The 18,972-nt window shown below is 48.0% G+C and overlaps 1 protein-coding gene across 15 annotated transcripts in view; it reads left to right on the top strand.

Moving 5' to 3' along the window:
* The window catches only part of PPP6R3 (protein phosphatase 6 regulatory subunit 3), a 125,271-nt gene that overhangs the window by 102,349 nt on the left and 3,950 nt on the right, over window positions 1-18,972 (top strand). For 8 of the 15 annotated variants that reach the window (XM_027531753.1, XM_027531745.1, XM_027531754.1 and 5 more), the window contains 6 exons: window positions 3,806-3,927; window positions 8,201-8,354; window positions 9,696-9,802; window positions 11,308-11,458; window positions 17,238-17,255; window positions 17,518-17,637. In XM_027531753.1, coding sequence (XP_027387554.1) covers window positions 3,806-3,927; window positions 8,201-8,354; window positions 9,696-9,802; window positions 11,308-11,458; window positions 17,238-17,255; window positions 17,518-17,637 — 672 coding nt within the window. The remainder of the gene's footprint in view (window positions 1-3,805; window positions 3,928-8,200; window positions 8,355-9,695; window positions 9,803-11,307; window positions 11,459-17,237; window positions 17,256-17,517; window positions 17,638-18,972) is intronic. The other 7 variants (XM_027531750.1, XM_027531756.1, XM_027531749.1 and 4 more) reach the window with 1 other exon arrangement.

Genomic DNA, 18,972 nt, shown 5'->3' with positions numbered 1-18,972 from the left:
GCAGCAGCAGCAAATAACACATGAATTAAAGAAAAAAGGGGGAATTTACACAGTATTTTGAATTGAAAGAAAATGGGAACTCAGTATTTATCGGGAAGTGGGTGTTGCAACTGAAATGTACTTAAAGGATCACTTTTAGCGTTACCTGCTTACATTAAAAAGGAAGAAGCAAATCAGTTCAGTTCAGTTCAGTTGCTCAGTCGTGTCCGACTCTTTGCAACCCCATGAATCGCAGCATGCCAGGCCTCCCTGTCCATCACCAACTCCTGGAGTTCACTCAGACTCACGTCCATCGAGTCAGTGATGCCATCCAGCCATCTCATCCTCTGTTGTCCCCTTCTCCTCCTGCCCCCAATCCCTCCCAGCATCAGAGTCTTTTCCAATGAGTCAACTCTTCGCATGAGGTGGCCAAAGTACTGGAGTTTCAGCTTTAGCATCATTCCTTCCAAAGAAATCCCAGGGCTGATCTCCTTCAGAATGGACTGGTTGGATCTCCTTGCAGTCCAAGGGACTCTCAAGAGTCTTCTCCAACACCACAGTTCAAAAGCATCAATTCTTCGGCGCTCAGCCTTCTTCACAGTCCAACTCTCACATCCATACATGACCACAGGAAAAACCATAGCCTTGACTAGACGGACCTTTGTTGGCAAAGTAATAATGTCTCTGCTTTTGAATATGCTATCTAGGTTGGTCATAACTTTCCTTCCAAGGAGTAAGCGTCTTTTAACTTCATGGCTGCAATCACCATCTGCAGTGATTTTGGAGCCTCCAAAAATAAAGTCTGACACTGTTTCCACTGTTTCCCCATCTATTTCCCATGAAGTGATGGGACCGGATGCCATGATCTTCGTTTTCTGAATGTTGAGCTTTAAGCCAACTTTTTCACTCTCCACTTTCACTTTCATCAAGAGGCTTTTGAGTTCCTCTTCACTTTCTGCCATAAGGGTGGTGTCATCTGCATATCTGAGGTTATTGATATTTCTCCTGGCAATCTTGATTCCAGCTTGTGTTTCTTCCAGCCCAGCGTCTCTCATGATGTACTCTGCATATAAGTTAAATAAGCAGGGTGACAATATACAGCCTTGACGTACTCCTTTTCCTATTTGGAACCAGTCTGTTGTTCCATGTCCAGTTCTAACTGTTGCTTCCTGACCTGCATACAAATTTCTCAAGAGACAGATCAGGTGGTCTGGTATTTCCATCTCTTTCAGAATTTTCCACAGTTTATTGTGATCCACACAGCTTATTGTGACCTCAATTTCCACCATAAGAAATGGCCTGAAATATGAAACAGAAAAACAGTAGAGAAAATCATGATAATCGATGGGTCATAATTAAAAGTTGTTCTTTGAGAAGATTAATAAAATTGATATACCTCCTAGACAGAAGGATCAAGGAGAAAAGATACAAATTATTAATAATCAGGAACAGGACAGGTGACATCACCATGGATTCCATGGATATTAATAGGATAATAAGGAATACAAGGAGCAACTCTTTGCCAATAAATCTGACAGCTTAGGTGGTCTTTGAAAGACACAAACTACCAAACCTCAACCAAAAAGAGAAACGATAACCCAGATAGTCCTGTGTCTGCTGATGAAGTTGGATTTTTAGTGTAAAACTTCTCACATACATGCACAAAGACTCAAGGTCCAGAGGACTTTGTGAATTCTACCAAAGGTTTCAGGAAGGAATCACAGCAGTTTTTACGGAAGTTTTCATAAAATTGAAAAGGAGGGGGATAGTATCCATCTCACTGTCTGAAGCCACCTCCTTGTAACTTGATACCAGAAGCTGGCATTGCATTATATGGTGTGAAAAGAGCACAGGTACAAAAGCTTCTTTAAAAATCTTAGGAAATGTCGGCAGCATTGGTGCATCATGACCATGCAAGATTTATTCCAGTAGTGCAGACTTGGTTTAACATTTGAAAGTCAGTAGGCATGTGGCTGAATTCAGCATCTGCTTCTGGTAGGGCTGCTCAGCAAACTGGAGACAAGGGAATGTCTTCAGTTTGCTTAAAGCTTGTGCATAAACCTACCAGTTGACATCCCACTTAATGGTGAAAGACTAAATGATTTCCTCCCAAGACTGGGAACACTATGAGGATGCCTGTTCTTAACCTCTGCTTTTCAGTTTGTGTTAGAGACGCTAGCCAGTGCAGTGAGTCAAGAAAAGGAAATAAATGGTATCTGATCGGAAAGGAAAAGTAAAAATTACCATTATTCACAGACAACGTGACTATCTATGTAGAAAGTTTGTTGGGATCTGCAAAAAGACTCCTAGAATAGTTTGGTGGGTTTAGCAAGATTGCACAATCTTGGATCAGTGTAATTGTTTTTCTACATACTGCAGCCAACAATTGGAATTAAAATTACTAAATAGTACTATTCACAGTGGCATCAAAATATTAGATATGTACAAATCTGACAGAAGATGTGCAAGGCTCATACACTAAGAACAGCTGAGAGAAATCAAGGCTTGATAAATGTTTATGATTTGGAAGACAATATTATTACGATGCCAGTTCTCCCCAGATCTGAATTGATCTGGAATCATTGCTGTTCTAAACAAAATCATAGCAGGTTTTTTGGTAGCTGTTGATAAGTTGATTTTTTAATTTATGTGAAGATGCAAAGGACCTAGAATAGCCAAAACAGCTTTCATAAAGAACAGTATTAACACTGCCTGACTTCTAGGTACAGTAGTTCAGACGGGTACATCAGGGGACAGAATAGAGAGCCCATAAATAGGCCTACACACACACACAGACATCTGATTGATGGTAGCAGTGCAGAGGCATATCAGTGGAGAGAGGGTAGGCGTCTGAAGAAACAGAGCTAGAGTAGTTGGGCATTATATATGGGAAAATGACCTTGTTCTCTGTACGCTTACTATGTATATGTAGTAACCAAAAATGGATCTTATGTCTGAATCAGACACAGAAAACTTTAGTACTGGAAAATCTTTGTGACCTTGGGTGAGGCAAAGATCTCTGAAATAGAACACCAGAAGCACTATACGTGAAAAAAAATTGTGGTAAGTTAAGCTTTATCAAAATTGAACACTGATATTCTTCAAAAGACAATGTTAACGCAAGCACAAGGCATATGCACTAAGAGACAAAGTTTGCGAATCATGTATCTCATTAATGTAGAGCATATGAAGAGCTCTCCAAACTCTATAGTAAGGAGAAAAGACAGCCCAGTTTTTAAAATAGGCTGCTGCTGCTAAGTCACTTCAGTCGTGTCCGACTCTGTGCAACCCCATAAACGGCAGCCCACCAGGCTCCACCCTCCCTGGGATTCTCCAGGCAAGAACACTGAAGTGGGTTGCCATTGTCTTCTCCAATGCATGAAAGTGAAAGTGAAGTCACTCAGTCGTGTCCAACCCTTAGCGACCCCATGGACTGCAGCCCACCAGGCTCCTCCATCCATGGGTTTTCCAGGCAAGAGTACTGGAGTGGGTTGCCATTGCCTTCTCCGTAAAATAGGCTAAAGATGCTTGAGAACAGGAGGTGAGCACGTGAGAAGCAGCTCAGCATCTTTGGTCGTGAGGGAAGTGCGGACTCTCGCCACCAGGGGGCACCTCCACACCAGGCAGCTGCAAGGTATCCCAGCAGTCTGCAAGCACAGCCCCACTGGTAGCCACTGGTCCCCGGGTGGGGCGAGTCCTGACAGTGACAGGCACGTGGGACCCAGGTGAAGCGCAGCACAGTGTTTTTGTGTGGGATGTCTTTTTGAACCTTGGATTTAGCTGGGGGCCGATGTGCAGCAGTAATATTTTGGACTTTTCTCCTTAGCTCGGGGAGTACAGACAGTGAGGAAAGTACAGACTCTGAGGAAGAAGATGGAGCAAAACAAGACTTGTTTGAATCCAGCACTGCCAACACGGAGGACAAAATGGAGGTAGACCTGAGCGAACGTAAGTCGCCACCTTCTCTGTCAGCGCTGTGTGTGGAGGTGGCCCCAGAACCTGGGACAGCCTCTGAAGGGTAGTTAAGTGGGAGCACACGGTGTCATTTGAGTTCCCTTGGAGGTTTACGTCTCGGGGGCCAGGCCTGATGGGAGGAACCAGTCACACCTTTGATGAGAGGGTGTCTCTATGGTTTGGAAGCCCTCTGTGTGCATCTGGGTAGAGGACAGCAACACATCTGTAGGTCCATCCTCCGGCTGCAGGGACTGGGAACTGGAGCAGAAGGGGAGAGACTGTAGCTTCTGGGAAGATGAGGGAAGACTGTAGAATCAGGAGTGCTCCTAAACCACAGGAAGTACCTCACGGAGCAGTTTTAAACAGGGTCTTCACAGTTTATGAATCCTGTAATCCTAAGATTTTCCCAGCTAAATGCTTATTTATGTTTTACCACTTGCTAAGAAGACTTAAGTTGACTGGCCTTTTAAAAAAATACTGTTAATGCCTAAAAGTTCAGACAGATTTTCACATGAAGTAGCCGTGTAGGTTGATACCGGGGCTTTCCTCCAGGCCACAGTGCTTCCTGTTGCCTGGGAGGGTTTTTATGCCTCGGTTCTAGAGGCTGAAACCCCACTCTGGGGGGTCAGGTTCAACCTCATTGTGACCTCGGAGCTTGGCAGGCATCCAGCAGACCCCGCGTGGTCCCCGTCCTCTCTCTCCTTCACGGCTCACCACCTTTAGGAGGACATGATGCCGTTCACACCAGCCGGCCTGTGTCAGGTTCCTGCTGTGTGCCAGGAGCTGGGGCACAGGCTCGGCCTCCAGGGCCTCAGGGTCTCAGAGCAGATGGAGAGTGTGGGGAGAACGGGGACCCCGCTCCCCCAGGCCTCTGCAGAGCCCTCCCAGAGGACGGGGTGTGTCCCGAGGACAAGTAAGGATGAGTCCGCTTGCAGGAAAACTGCTCCTAGGAAGGCACAGGGACCCGTCGCTGGTGATTGCAGCTCAGGAAGGGTGGGATGGTGGAGATGAGGCCAGAGGCCGGAAGGAGAATTTTATTTTGGAGGTTGTAATCCTCCTCCTAAGGATTTTACTAAGAATCCCGTTAATTTATCTATTTTGACATGATTACTCTTGGTAGCAGTGTGAAAGCTGGATTGGAAAGTGTGCTTGGGGACAGGAAGACCAGCAGCGAGACTCAGTGTGAGATGTGAGAAACAGCGGGGGCTCATCAGGAGCGGGGGCAGGCGGCTGGAGGCCTTGAGCTCTCGGCTTGTGTGTGTGTGTGTGTGTGTGTGTGCGTGTGTGTTCACCTGTGTGGTTCAGTAGTGTTGTGTATTCACACTGTTGTGCAGTGGAGCCTCTAGAACTTTCTCACCTTGCAAAGCTGAAGCTATACCCATAAACAGCACTCGCCACTCCCCTTCCCCCAGCCCCTGGCCACCACCGTTCTACCTTCTGTCTCTGAATTTGACTCCTCTAGGGACCTCATCCTAAGTGGAATCATGGAGTATTTTGTCTTTTTGTGACTGGTTTACTTTCCTTAGCATGGTGCCCTCCAGGTTCATCCATGTTCAAGTGTGTAGCAGGATTTTATTATTCTTTGTTAAGGCTGAGTGGTATTTTGGAGTCTGTGGATCTGTGAGATCGCTGAGTGGGTGGTAAGTGTCTTGGGGAGAGACCATACACTTGGTGTGACTCACTCCCACTGTCCTGGTGTCTCTGGAGCTGGGTGTGGGGACAGGGAGAGACAAAGGGCGGGGGTGTGATGTTCACCCACAGGGCATGGCCTCGCAGGTCTCAGCCCTCCTGACCTTGCTGCTTGGGAAAGCTTTCTTTGCACTGGCAGGTCAGCTGGGGTTGAGGTGGGACCAGGGGTGGGGAGTGCTCCCCTCCAGGGCTCTGAGCTGCCTCAGCCTCTGACTTGAGAGCTTCCGCCGTCCACCCAATCTCTGCGGCTTCTTCCACAGTTTTTCTTGACTGTTGAGAAGAGTTTCTCAACAGTTAATGTTAGAGTAATTCTGGGGAGCTAGTCTGGGAAAGACTGTCCTGGGATGATGATGATAGGAAATGACTAACAACAGTCATTTCTGTGTAGCCTGGTTTATTTGGATGGAGTGAGTCCAGAACTTTGCATATGGTGGGCAGCAGAAATACCTGTCACCTTCCCTGGAGGTGACAAATGGTAAAAAATCTGCCTGCAATTCAGGAGACCAGGGTTCAATTCCTGGGTCGGGAAGATCCCCTGGAGAAGGAAATGGCAACAAGCTCCAATATTCTTGCCTGGAGAATCCCCATGGACAGAGGAGCTTGGCAGGGTACAGTCTTTGGGGTCGCAAAGAGTCAAACATGACTGAGTGACTAACACTTTCACTTTCTTGACTTTCTGAGGTTGCAGGTGAGGTTTTCAGACATTAAGGTCCTATTTCTTCTCAGAGCCCATGGAGCCCTGCCGCGTGGGTACACAGACCAGAGGGCAGGAAGCTCAGAAACAGCCCTCCCTCAGTACCTGCTAGATGAGGCCCTCATTTAACCCTCAGGACTAAGTAGATGGTTTTATCGGAAGTGAAAAGATGAGGAAAGCTAGCCCAGGGGAGCTGAGTAAGTTGCCTGGAGTCCCGGGAAGGTCTGTAGGTTGGAGCACTTCTGTTACACACAGGTCCTTCTTGGTCGTTTGTCTTGAGGAGCATCCCCAAGTAGCTCGCGGATCCCGTAGCCTAGCATTCCTTCCTTACAGCCTGGAGCCTCCAGTTGTGATAGAGAGCATCCCTGATAAAGAGCGGTGGTCCCCACTGCCAGCTCGTCCGCAGCAAGCATTTGGGCATTCAGCATGGGGTACTGAGAAGGAACAGCACGGTGTGTGATGAGAGCAAGCAGACCTGATTTCGTCTGAAGGGACACACCTCGGGTGGCGACATATAAACAGAGACAGAGACCGGCAGGACCCAGACCGCAGCAGGAGAGGAGCAGCACAGACAGGGCGCGCGGTCCCGCCACCCCCATCTCTGAGCACTCTCCCGTGCCTGCAGGACCTAGCAAGCCAGCGGGAACAGAGCTCCTCTCTGCTCTCAGAACTTCACTCCTGACACCAAATGTGTGAGTCTCCCACACAGCTCAGCCAAGGCACTGACCGTCTGAGTCAGGCCCGCGGGTTAGGGCTCGCTCGCCCCGCGAGTCGGCCGCCCGCCCCCACCCCCGGCCGGTACTTCTGACCAACTGGCTGTAAACTGGGAGTTCCCATGACCTCTTTGGGTTTGATTATTTGCTAGAACTGCTCATAGAATTCAGAAAAACCCTTTACCTACCATTACCAGTTGATATATTAAAGGCTACAGATGAACAGGACGGGTCCAGAGGGTCCCATGGGCAGGAACTTGGGTCCCCAGTGGAGTCTCATCTGCCACCTCTGTCCCCAGCCCCGAAGCCCTGCAGCTTAGGTGTTCATGGGGACCTTGCTAAGGGGGCATGATTGGTGAAATCTTTGGTCATTAGTGATTAACTTGACCTCTAGCCCCTTACCCTTCTAGAAGGTTGTTGGGGGGGTAGGGAAGGGCCAAAAGTTCCAACCCTCTAAGCACTCGGTTGCCCCACTCCCCCAGTCCCTATCCTGAGGCTCTCCAGGAGCTCCCAGTCTCTTCTCATTAGATACAGAAACCTTTGTCACTTCAGAATGGCGGTGGGGCGGGCAGAGACTAAGTCTGTACTCCTCCTCGTGTCACGGGAAGCCCGCTGCTGTGCGTGCTCGGGTGAGGGCAGCTGTGAGAAGTACCACTGTGGACTGGGGGTGGGTGGGACGCCTTGAGGCTGTTCCCAGTTTACTGTGATTGAGTACTAACATGCTTTTACAAAACTATTGATTTTATACTCATTTTGGATTTGCAGAAAAGGTGCAGAGATTGTCAGGGAGTGGCTGTATGCCCTGCACCCATCTTCCTCCAAGCGTTCATGTAACCTTGGTGCCTTTGTCAGAGTCAGGAAATTAACATCAGTGTATTGTTTTCTGTGTGACTTTGTATCCTTGTGTGTTAATCGCTGTTGGAAAAAAAATCACAGAAAGGGGAATTGCTAAGGGATCAAAGGAAACACACAGTTTTATAATAGGCGTTATCGAATGGCCCTCCACGTGGTTGTGGCTTATCCACTCCCACCAGCAGTCCGTTAGAATACCCTTTGCCCCACACCTGCGGTCTTTTTTCTTTACTTACCACTGCACATCTGGTTTTGAAAAATGCTTGTGTTACATTAAGTTACTGAAGCATTCTCAAAGTGGAATTCCTCCCCTTTTTAGCACCCAACTGGTCAGCCAACTTTGATGTCCCCATGGAGACGACGCACGGTGCTCCCTTAGACTCCGTGGGGTCTGACGTCTGGAGCACGGAGGAGCCTATGCCGACGAAGGAGACAGGCTGGGCTTCTTTCTCAGAGTTCACGTCTTCCCTGAGGTGAGTGCGTGCGCGGCTCTCCCATCCTTCCCACCTGAGGACCGGGCGTGAGGCATGTTCCCAGTTGAATACAGTGCCTTAAACAAGATTGAAAAATCAACGGGGGGGATGTAGACACAGCTCTGAGTTACGAGGAAGCACCACCCTCTTCCTCCCTGCTCTCCTCCTGGGTGAGCTGGGAGGAGGAGTGGATGATAAAGTGGGTTGAGGAGATGGCCCAGGGAGTCAGGGGCAGAGTGCTGACGGTGGAGCCCGGGAGTTCCTGAGGGGCACCTCCGTGGAGAGCGTTATGGAGACACTGCATGTACCTTGCATTTAATAGATGATACTGAACGTACATTCCGCTTGGAGCTAATCTAGTACTGTAAATTTAGGGGTAGGTGTGTCAGATGTGACTGTCAGTCTTGTTAATTACATTAGTCTGAGCAACAGCAACTGATCATTTTGTAGTTTTCCTGAATGATATTGTCAGCTTTGAGTATTAACCATGGATTTCATGTCTCCTTACACTTATTTTGATTTGCTTACTGTTGTTTCATTTTGTCTCCTGAAAAAATGGGGTGGAGGTTTCCACCCCCCGACTTGAAAGACTTGCTTTCCCTGTTCTAACAAGACATGTTTTTAAATAGTCACTGTAATGGCAAAGATTAGAAAACAACCCGATGTGAGCTAGCAGTTACCATTGTAGACAAATCAGGAGAGGAGACTAAAACCCACGTTGCTTCATATCACCTCTGATAGTAGCAGTAAGCCGTTACTCAGAGGTGAAGTGAGGTTTATGGAAAATGTCTCCAAGATACAAGGAGATGCTGGTTCTCCTCCGGTACAGGGCAGCCAGGTTTCTGCCTCTTGCTCTTCTGGTTACTTGAGAATGCTGCTGAAGCAACTGCTTCCCTTTACAAGCCCTTGTGCACGGGCCATGTTGTCTCATTAAACATCATCAACAGGGCCAGGCCGTCTGGGCAGTTTGCCTAGAGGTGATAGGAGTTTTGTAAAAATGGAACTGTAGATACAGTTGATAGTGTACAGGGTATGCACTACTGTCCCAACCTCGGGAGCCTGGTGCTTGTGTGAGCCTGAGGGGCTTGAGGGCATCTTGAGACTCTGGAAACCTCCGAGAAGTCCCCGTGTCGCTGCCCTGCTGACCCAACAGAACATCTCCCACCCTGGCTCATCTGCCACTCCACTCTGCCGTCCACACTCACATTTGTGTTTCTTGGAGTCTGTAACCAGCTGTGTCTCCACAGTGGATTTGAAACTAGTGTTCAAAGGTTTTCTGTGAATGATGATCCTGAGGGCCGTCTCCCACTGCTCACCTCTGAATTTTCTCTTTTCTGAAAGTACGAAAGATGCTTTAAGGAGTAATTCCCCAGTGGAGATGGAAACCAGCTCTGAGCCGATGGACCCTCTGACGCCCAGTGTGGCTGCGCTGGCCGTTCAGCCGGAAGGTGGGTCCAGGACCAGCGGACGCTCTCCTGGCGGGTGTCCGCTCTGGAACGTGACGCTGAGTTCCCTAGATCTGGGGAGTTGTCTTTGTCCACAAAGCATATTTCTAAAAGTTCAAGGGCTCAAAGGACCCAGGAAAATGAGATGTGGGTCTGATATCCTCAGGGCTTTGGGCGAAAAGCAGTTGTGTGTTTATTCCAGAACCACAGCATGCTGATCATAAAAAGAGTAAGGTATCTAAGTTGCCAGTCGTTCAGTCCCCTCAAGACAGGAAAGGAAAGAGGCCCAGAAAGGACGAGGTCTTGGCCTGCAGCACCCGGGGGGTGAGACCAGCACTTGGGTGGGCGCTCCAGGCCTGGCTGCACCCCGTGCTCTTATTGCTGGGGGGTGCTGTCTGGGTGCATTTCAGGCTGTGTGGTGGTTTATTTCTTTGCATCTTTATGAACAGGTGAAATGGCTGAGGTTGTCCAGTGGCTGTCTTACTCAGAATAGGCAGGTGTAGTTTGCATGGGCCCTGAACTGTTTCCAGCCTCATGATTAGGGCTGTGGGAAGTTGGTAAAGGGGCGAGAAGGAGGGCTTGACAGGCAGAGACAAAAAGGTCTCAGAAAATGCAGGTGCGTGTGTGGGCACAAGAGCCCAGGGGCAAGGGGGAGGAGCAACCCAGAGATCATTGTTGTTTTTGTCATTCCTCTGAAAAGTGAAAGTGACGTCGCTCAGTCGTGTCAGACTCTGCGACCCCATGGACTGCAGCCCACCAGGCTCCTCCGTCCATGGCGTTTTCCAGGCAAGAGTACTGGAGTGGGGTGCCATTGCCTTCTCCAGGGGATCTTCCCCACCCAGGGATTGAAACTGGGTCTCCTGCCTTGTAGGCAGACGCTTTACTGTCTGAGCCACATTGTATATAGATGACCTAGTTTATCCCTGAGCAGTTCTGTAAGGGGGTTCAAACACCTCCAGTTTTGTTCATAAGAAAACTCAGGCCCAGGCTGGGTGGTTTGACCTGGCCTCTGAGGCCAGGTGTGAATTCAGATGCTCATCAGCGGTTTACCACATGACTCCCTCTCATAGGGCAAACAATGACCCACAGAGAACCCCAGCAAGGTAATTTAGCAGACAGGGAAAACAGGACCTGAGTCGTGGACAAGCGAGAGGTGCAGGGTGAACGAGAACAGTGCCGGCCGAATGATGGGTTGTGGCTACAGAATACTCGGCCGCCTACTCTGCCCTCTGTTGGCAGCTGGAGCAGTGAGGGGCAGGGCAGTCATCTGAGGACAGTTGAGTGTGCAGGTAGCGGGGAGACCGGTGGTCTAGCTGGTCCTGGGCTGTAGTCAGTGACCCTTGCAGCTTCTGTCTCGTGGGCGTCATAAAGAGGCAGCAGCGGGCAGACCATCTCATGTCTCTGTCTCCAAACAGCTGAGGTGGCGCTGGGTGGGAGGGTCTGCACAGGGGGCGGCAGCTCCTAGTCCTTGTTGATGCACCTGACCATCAGCTGTGTGTTCTTTTCAGCGCCAGGCAGTGTGGCCATGGAAGCCAGCTCCGACGGCGAGGAGGATGCGGAAAGTACAGACAAGGTAACTGAGACAGTGATGAATGGCGGCATGAAGGAAACTCTCAGCCTCACTGTAGATGCCAAGACAGAAACTGCGGTCTTCAAAAGGTAACCAGGCTCGGTCATACTGGCAGCTTCAGGTTGTCGGGAGGGTGGTGGAGGAGAAGCCACAAATACTAACATCTGTAATTTGGTTGCAGTGTGGATTCAGACATTAGCCTGACATTGTTCTATTACTTCCATTAAATTTATTAAGTCTTAACAAAGAGATGGAGTTTGGCTCTCTCGGTGTCTGTGCCCTTCCCCTTTGAATAGTATTTTGAAGACTAAAGGTTGAAAAGACTGATCGGATTCAAAATACATGAGTTTGAAGAACTGACGACATACCTCTAGAAACAGGAATTGGATACAGGCAACAAAGCTGGGACCATCTAAACCATAAGTTCGGGTCTTATACAGATCATTTCCTCCAGATACAATGCAGCCAGCAGAATTCATGACAGAATGATAGCTTACAAAAACATATTTGGAAATTACCCTCACTTGTAAACTTATGTGTCAAAAAAGGAATCATAATGCAAATTAAAAGCAAAGCTGAAAAACTAGTGAAAAAGGTTCTACCAAAACCCACAGACTGCAGCTAACTCGGTGCTCAGAGCTCTGGTCTCCATCGTACACAGACCCTTTCGTATCACAAGAATAACGCGTCCCAGCTTGAGAAGTCAGCGCGAAACAAAGCATGAAAGAAGAGATGACTGTGGGCTGAGCTCACGCGTGGGTCTGTATGTAGATACTTTTAAGTTACGAGGTGGCAAACCGAATCTAGCAGTGTGGTTTTAACTCATGACCAAGGGTGTATCTCATGAATGCAAGGATATTACAGCATTTTAAAGATTACTGATGGTAATTCATAGACAAAAGGTTGGAAACCTTTTGGACTTTCAGTAGGTAAAAAAACATTTGATAAAAATTAAAGCTATTTGTGACCATTTAGCAAACTAGGAATAAGAAGCAGCTACTGATAAAGGTGTCCACTGAAAATCCACAGCAGACTCAATTCTTAACAGTGAAACATTATTTTGAAGAAATACTCATTTTCAAAGACAAGACAGACAGTGAGCCCTGCAGTTACTGCTTCTCATCAGCACTGTGCTGCTGGTCTTAGCACAAGCAGCATAAAATAAAAGTAAATAAAAGGCGTACAGATTCCAAAGAAGTAAAATGGTTATTGTTTATTTGCAGGGTCAGCTTGGTCACTCAGTCGTGTCTGACTCTTTGCGACCCCATGACTGCAGATTATTTGTAGCTTACAACTTGCTATATAAAAATTCCAGTGGAATCTGTATGTAAACATTAAAATTGCTAGTAAAGTTTAGCAAGTTTATTGAATACACGCACAAGTCGATTGCATCTTAGAAGCCAGCACAAGATGTCTTAGATGTGCCCCCTCCCCTTTACATGAAAAGTTAAACCTTGTCTGTATCTGAGACCGAAAGACCTAAATGCACAGGGGGAGACATCAGTACCGTGTTTCCTTGTTGTTCAATCACCGAATCGTGTCAGACTCGGTGACCCCAGGGACTGCAGTACACCAGGCTTCTCCGTTCGTCACTATTTCCCAGAGTTTGCTCAAACTCCTGTGTATTAAGTTGGTGATGCTATCCAACCATCTCATCCTCTGTTGCCCCTTTCCCTTCCTACCCTCAGTCTTTGCCAGCATCAGTGGCCAAAGTATTAGAGCTTCAGTCCTTCCAATGAATATTCAGGGTTGGTTTCCTTTAGAATTGACTGGTTTGATCTCCCTGCAGTTTAAGGGCCTCTCAAGAGTCTTCTCCAGCACTACAATTCAAAAGCATCAATTCTTTGGTGCTCAGCCTTCATTATGGTCCAACTCTCTTATCTGTACATGACTCCTGGAAAAACCATTGCTTTGACTCTATGGACCATTGCCAGTAAAATGATGTCTCTGCTTTTTAATATGCTGTCTAGGTTTGTCATAGCTTTCCTTCCAGGGAGCAAGCATCTTTTAATTTCATGGCTACAGTTACCATCTGCAGTGATTTTGGAGCCCAGGAAAATAAAATCTGTCACTGTTTCCACTCTTTCCCCTTCTGTTTACCATGAAGTGATGGGACTGGATACCATGATCTTAGTTTTTTAATGTTGAGTTTTAAGCCAGCTTTTTCACTCTCCTGTTTCACTTTCCTCAAGAGGCTCTTTAGTTCCTCTTCACTTTCTGTCATTAGGGTGGTATCATCTGCATATCTGAGGTTGTTTATATTTTTCCCAGCACTCTTGCTTCCAGCTTGTGATTCATCCAGCCTGGCATTTCACTTGATGTACTCTGAATAGAAGTTAAATAAACAGGGTAACAGTGTATAGACTTGACATACTCCTTTCCCAATTTGGAACCAGTCTGTTGTTCCATGTCTTGTTCTAACTGTTGCTTCTTGACCTATATACAGGATTCTCAGGAGGCAGGTAAGGTGGTCTGGTATTCCCATCTCTTTTAAGAATTTTCCACAGTTTGTTGTGATCCATGCAGTCAAGGGCTTTAGCATAGTCAATGAAGCAGAAGTAGATGTTTTTCTGGAATTCCCTTGCTTTCTCTGTGATCCAAAGAATCTTGACAATTTGATCTCTGGTTCCTCTGCCTTTTCTAAGTCCATCTTGTACATCTGACAGTTCTCGGTTCATGTACTGATTACCTTGCTAGCATGTGAAATGAGTGCAGTTGTACTGTAGTTTGAACATTCTTTGGCATTGGCCTTCTTTGGGATTGGAATGAAAATGAAAACTGACCTTTCCAGTCCTATGGCCACTGGTGAGTTTTCCAAATTTGCTGGTGTATTGAGTGCAACACTTTCACAGCATCATCTTTTAGAATTTGAAACAGCTTAGTTGGAATTCCATCACCTCCACCAGCTTTGTTCATAGAAATGCTTCCTAAGGCCTAGTTGACTTCATACTCTAGGATGTCTGGCTGGAGGTGAGTGACCACACCATCGTGGGTCTCCGGGTTATTACGACCTTTGAGAGTTTGCTGATTACCATGTTTGCCAGAAGGGCTTCCCAGGTGGCACTCGTGGTGAAGAACCCGCCTGCCAGTGCGGGAGACGTAAGAGGTGCGGGTTCAGTCCCTGGGTCAAGAAAGCCCCTGCAGGAGGGCATGGCAACCCACTCCAGTTCTTGCCTGGAGAATCTCATGGACAGAGGAGCCTAGTGGGCCACAGTCCGTAGGGTCGCAAAGAGTCAAGACGCGACGAAGTGACTTCACAGCACGTTTGCTAACTTTGGCATTGCTTCTCAATGGATTTCTCCTCAAAATCTCAATGGAGTTTTTTATGAAAGGGAGAAACTGATGGTAATTTTCAGAGAAGACCGAGGAGAGCCGTGAAGAGCAGGATCACTGTAAAGAGGAGAGTGAGGGGCCTCACCGTGGTAGCTGTCAGCGCTCACTGTTGCTAAGACGATGCCGTGGCCGTGGTGCAGGGCTGTGCGAGCAGACCCGTACACTGATGTGGTCAGGTGACAGTGAAGAGAGAAGGGACGGATAGATTGTAAATATCCATGTAAGAGAACAAGTTAAACCTCTGTTCTTGGTACGGGTAGGAAAGACAAAGTTTCTAGTCTTCTAAAAGACACAATAAAGTGAAAGAAAAGACAAGTCATAACTAGCAAAGAAACACACAGGATATAGGGGGAACCTAATATCAAAGGACGAGACAGTAAATAACTTTTATAATTTGACAGAGGATACAAACAAGGCATTTGCAGAGGGAAAAGTGGACTGACTAATGGGCCAGGCCGTGTCAGTGACGGTGCCAATTCAGTGCTGTCTCATGCATGTTACATGTTAATCTATTAATTCCTAAGTTGTTACAGAAAATAGAAAACGTGCCCAAACTGCCTGGACCTTTTTATGAAGCGGTGAAAACCTAATTCCAGAACCAGATGAAAATAATTACAGAAAATGATCAGCTTATGTCACTTACAGGCAAACTAAATGCAGAAATCCTATGTGAAATATCTGCTAACTGAACCTAATAGTATACACAAAAAATTCGTAATGATTGGTTCATCTCTCAACTGTAAAGATGGTTCAGCATCCTTAAGGTATACCAGAAATACTTCATAATGATCCGTTAGTTTATCCCTGAATTGTAAAGATGGTTCAACATTAGAAAATCTGTCTGGGTAATTCAGTGCATATTAACAGAATGAAGAAATCATTTGACATTTTTGATGAAGCGTTTGGGGGAAAAAAAAGTTGTATATGATTAAAACTGAAAGCACCATGGTTATCATCCCACTTTCCAGATGGGAAAATGCAGTACTGGGATGGAGTGGTGTGGTCAGTCTCATGGTAGTTAGAAGAAAACACAGTGTTCTGACCTGAGGGCAGTAAGGGGCTTCTTTTTTGAAACAAAACAAACTGCCTTTAAAAGCATAAACCTCACGCAGAGGATAGGATTGGGTTACATCACAGTGAAGAATTTCTGGTTGATAAATTACTGTAGACAAAATTAAGAGGCAAATGGCAGATTAAGGGGGAAAAGTTTACAGTTCTAAATCAGCCAGAAATTAGCATTTAATATTCAAACCAGTAAGGAAAAGAATGAAAATCCATATCGGAAAACAGGCAAAAAATAGCAACAGGCAGTTTATAGACAAGGAAACCCAAAGGGGCAAAAAGAAGAAAAACTCAGATTCTGAGAACTCAGACACATCTTACTAGAGCAGCAGGAGGGGAACAATGGGGAGCGTGAGTGTTGGTGGGTGTGGGGCCGCAGGAGCCCCAAGGCCCTGCTCGTGGTGGATGCTGACCGGGGCAGTCATTCTCGGGGGCAGTGGGGGCTTCCTTGTAGTTGGAAAGATGACTGTTTTCCAGTCCTGGATGTGAAGCCTGAGAGGGGCCCGAGTGGGTACCCTGGGCCGGAGGCAGGCAGTGGCGACTGTGCGGCTTTGTGTGTACAGGCTCTGGTCTCTGCGAGGTGCGCTGTGCGACGGGAGGTGGGCGCCTCGGGGTGCTGTGCTCCAGTCAGCAGGGCAGGCGGAGCTCCCAGCTGAGCTGGGACCGTCCCAAGGGCAGGGAGGGTGCGATTCACGGCTAGTCACGGGTCTCAGAATCCACATGGGTAAAATGACTGTACATTTTACAACAATGAAGGTAACAGGCATGGAACGCATCAGCATAGCAGTGTTGAGCAGGGAATGGAGAGTAGGGATGAATTAGGAGGAGGAATGGGCTAGACTTCGGGTCCCTTCCCATAAATGTATTGCCCCAAGCCATCTGAAAGCCACTCAGAAGTCATCCTAAAATGAGGTTTCTCACAAGCAGGTCGAAGATAGGACCCAGCACTAAGGATGGTGGGACCTGTAGCTGCCCTCAAGCTCCGTTTAGTGCTGTCTTGAATTGTGTCACCAAAAAAAAAGGGAAATCCAGACAGAATAGGCAAAAGTCTTAAGTTTCTAGTCCCCAGACAGTGGAGACGCCAGGAGCGTTGAAGGGGTGTTTCATGTCCCCAAGTCCTCTGACCCCTAAGGCTCGGTTTGCCTCGCTCCTGGCCACTGTTCCCGCTCTCTCCCGCCACGGTTTGTCCTTCTCAGGCCTTGTCAGAGACAGCTCGAGAAGCTGGTCCTGGCTCAGCTGCATGGCCTCCTGCTTCCGGGACCTCAGCCAGCAAGCCGATGGGGGGCTTGGCCCTGGGCGCAAAACCTTTAACTGAAGACTCGTTCCTTCAAACAGGTTCATTTGACACCTCCTCCGAGCCTGCAGTTTTGCTTATATGCAGTCGTGGACGTAGTATTCCCCCAAATACCTCATTTTAGGAGTATTCTGAAAGTCTTGTCCATTTCTTTTTCTGTTTTGCACCCTTGGCCTCAGAGTGTTGAGATCCTACCGGTATGTACAGTGCCGCAGGGCTGTTCTTTACCAGACACCAACCGCATCACATCGTCCCTCTCTCAGCTCCCACGTGTGTGGTCCTCCTGCTCCGTGGTCTCCCCGGCGTGTCTGTGGCCCCTGCGCCCCCTCCCCGAGCATGCTTAGCCCCGGGGCTTGGCTCCACGGCCACCATGACTTCAGAGCCATCGCATGCGTCCTCATCCTCCGCCTGCTGGTGCCACCTTGGCCTCTCACGCTGCCTGTCACCCTCTTTATGCAGTGAGGAAGGAAAACTGTCTACCTCTCAAGATGCTGCTTGTAAGGACGTGGAGGAGAGCCCTGAGACGGCGGAGGGCAAGTCTGTGGCCCCCCGGCCCCCCAGCAGCAGCCCAGAGCAGAGGTGAGTGCCTGCTTCCTGCCGGCCGTCTCAGCCCTGCCCCGCTTTGTCTCCTGGGAGCCGCGAGGGGCACGGGCCTCGGGGTGAGGGCCATTACAGCTGTCCTCAGCTCATCAGTAACTGCTCAGCACGGTGGTGTTCCTCAGTCCTGTATGGCAGCCAGGTGACTGAGCTGAGAACTCACGTGTCGCAGCGCGCCTCCTGGCCCAGAAGCTGAAAACTGTCTGCTTCTTGGAGGTAGTGTCACTGGTTCTCTGAGAAGTTGTTGGGGGTGGAAGGGCCTCTCATTCTGGCATACCCCCTCCTGTTTTTCTTGAAGGGGCACCAAGTTGGGGCTGATACTGAGCCCCTCCAGGATTGGGTTCCCTCTGTCCTGCAGTCACCCAGCTACCAAGACAAGCGGCTCCTGTGCCCACTTGTGCAGATGTGTCCACGTGACACTCAGGTGGCTTCCCAGAGTGCAGCTCCCTGTGTGTAAGCTCAGTGTTCTGAACTCTTAATGTGAGTCCGTCTTTGGTTTTATTTTTGCAAAATACTTATCTTGTCCGGATGAAGTATGAAGCTCCTACCTGCAGAGTCAAGGGATTTGCAGTATAACGTTCCCTCTCTAGTGGGCTTAAGCTTAGCCTGAGCCATTGGTCTGGAGGCACAGGCCAAGCCCCAGCCTTCGCCCGTCCCCGAGGGCGACCGTAGGCCCCACAAGCCAGGACAGCCTCCTGCTGCATCAGAGCTTGCCTTGGACCACACAGACCTCTGCTCAGCCCTGCACAGAGGGAACTTTTTTGATTGAATATATCCAATATATATTGAATATATCCTATGTATATATATATATAGAATCAAAAAGATATCCTTTTTTGATTGTAGATTCCTTCCATAAGGAATAGAGGAACCTTAGGAAGCCTTTTCAGGGACGTGCTTTCTGCTCACCTGACCCCTCAAAATCCAGGCATTTTAGGGGCAGTATAACCAGTGGTTACCAGCAGGGGGCACTCTCGGTTCAAAAGTCCGTAAACCTCCTGTTCCTTGTGTAGCAAACCCAGCTTTTCATTCTCTTGAGGAATTACTGCTAGAATGAGGGCTTTGCTTTTGCAATTAATTACTTTGTATAAACTGAGTCGGTTATAAGAACTACTTGTACCTGTTGGCTCTAGTGGAGGATTTGGGAGGAAGAGTCCGAGGGGCCCTCTAGCTGTGGGGGTCCAGCCTGAGCTGTGCTGCTCAGGGTCTAGGTAAGTCATTTTTTGCCTGGAGTTTTTTCCTTTGTTTTTCCAGAGGTCCTCGTAGATCTGACCAGTTATCACCATCTCTACACTGTCTGCCCATAAATTTCCTTTA

Source organism: Bos indicus x Bos taurus, chromosome 29 (assembly GCF_003369695.1).
Source record: "Bos indicus x Bos taurus breed Angus x Brahman F1 hybrid chromosome 29, Bos_hybrid_MaternalHap_v2.0, whole genome shotgun sequence".
NCBI classification, from domain to species: Eukaryota; Metazoa; Chordata; class Mammalia; order Artiodactyla; family Bovidae; genus Bos; species Bos indicus x Bos taurus.
This window is presented reverse-complemented; position numbering and strand designations above follow the sequence as displayed.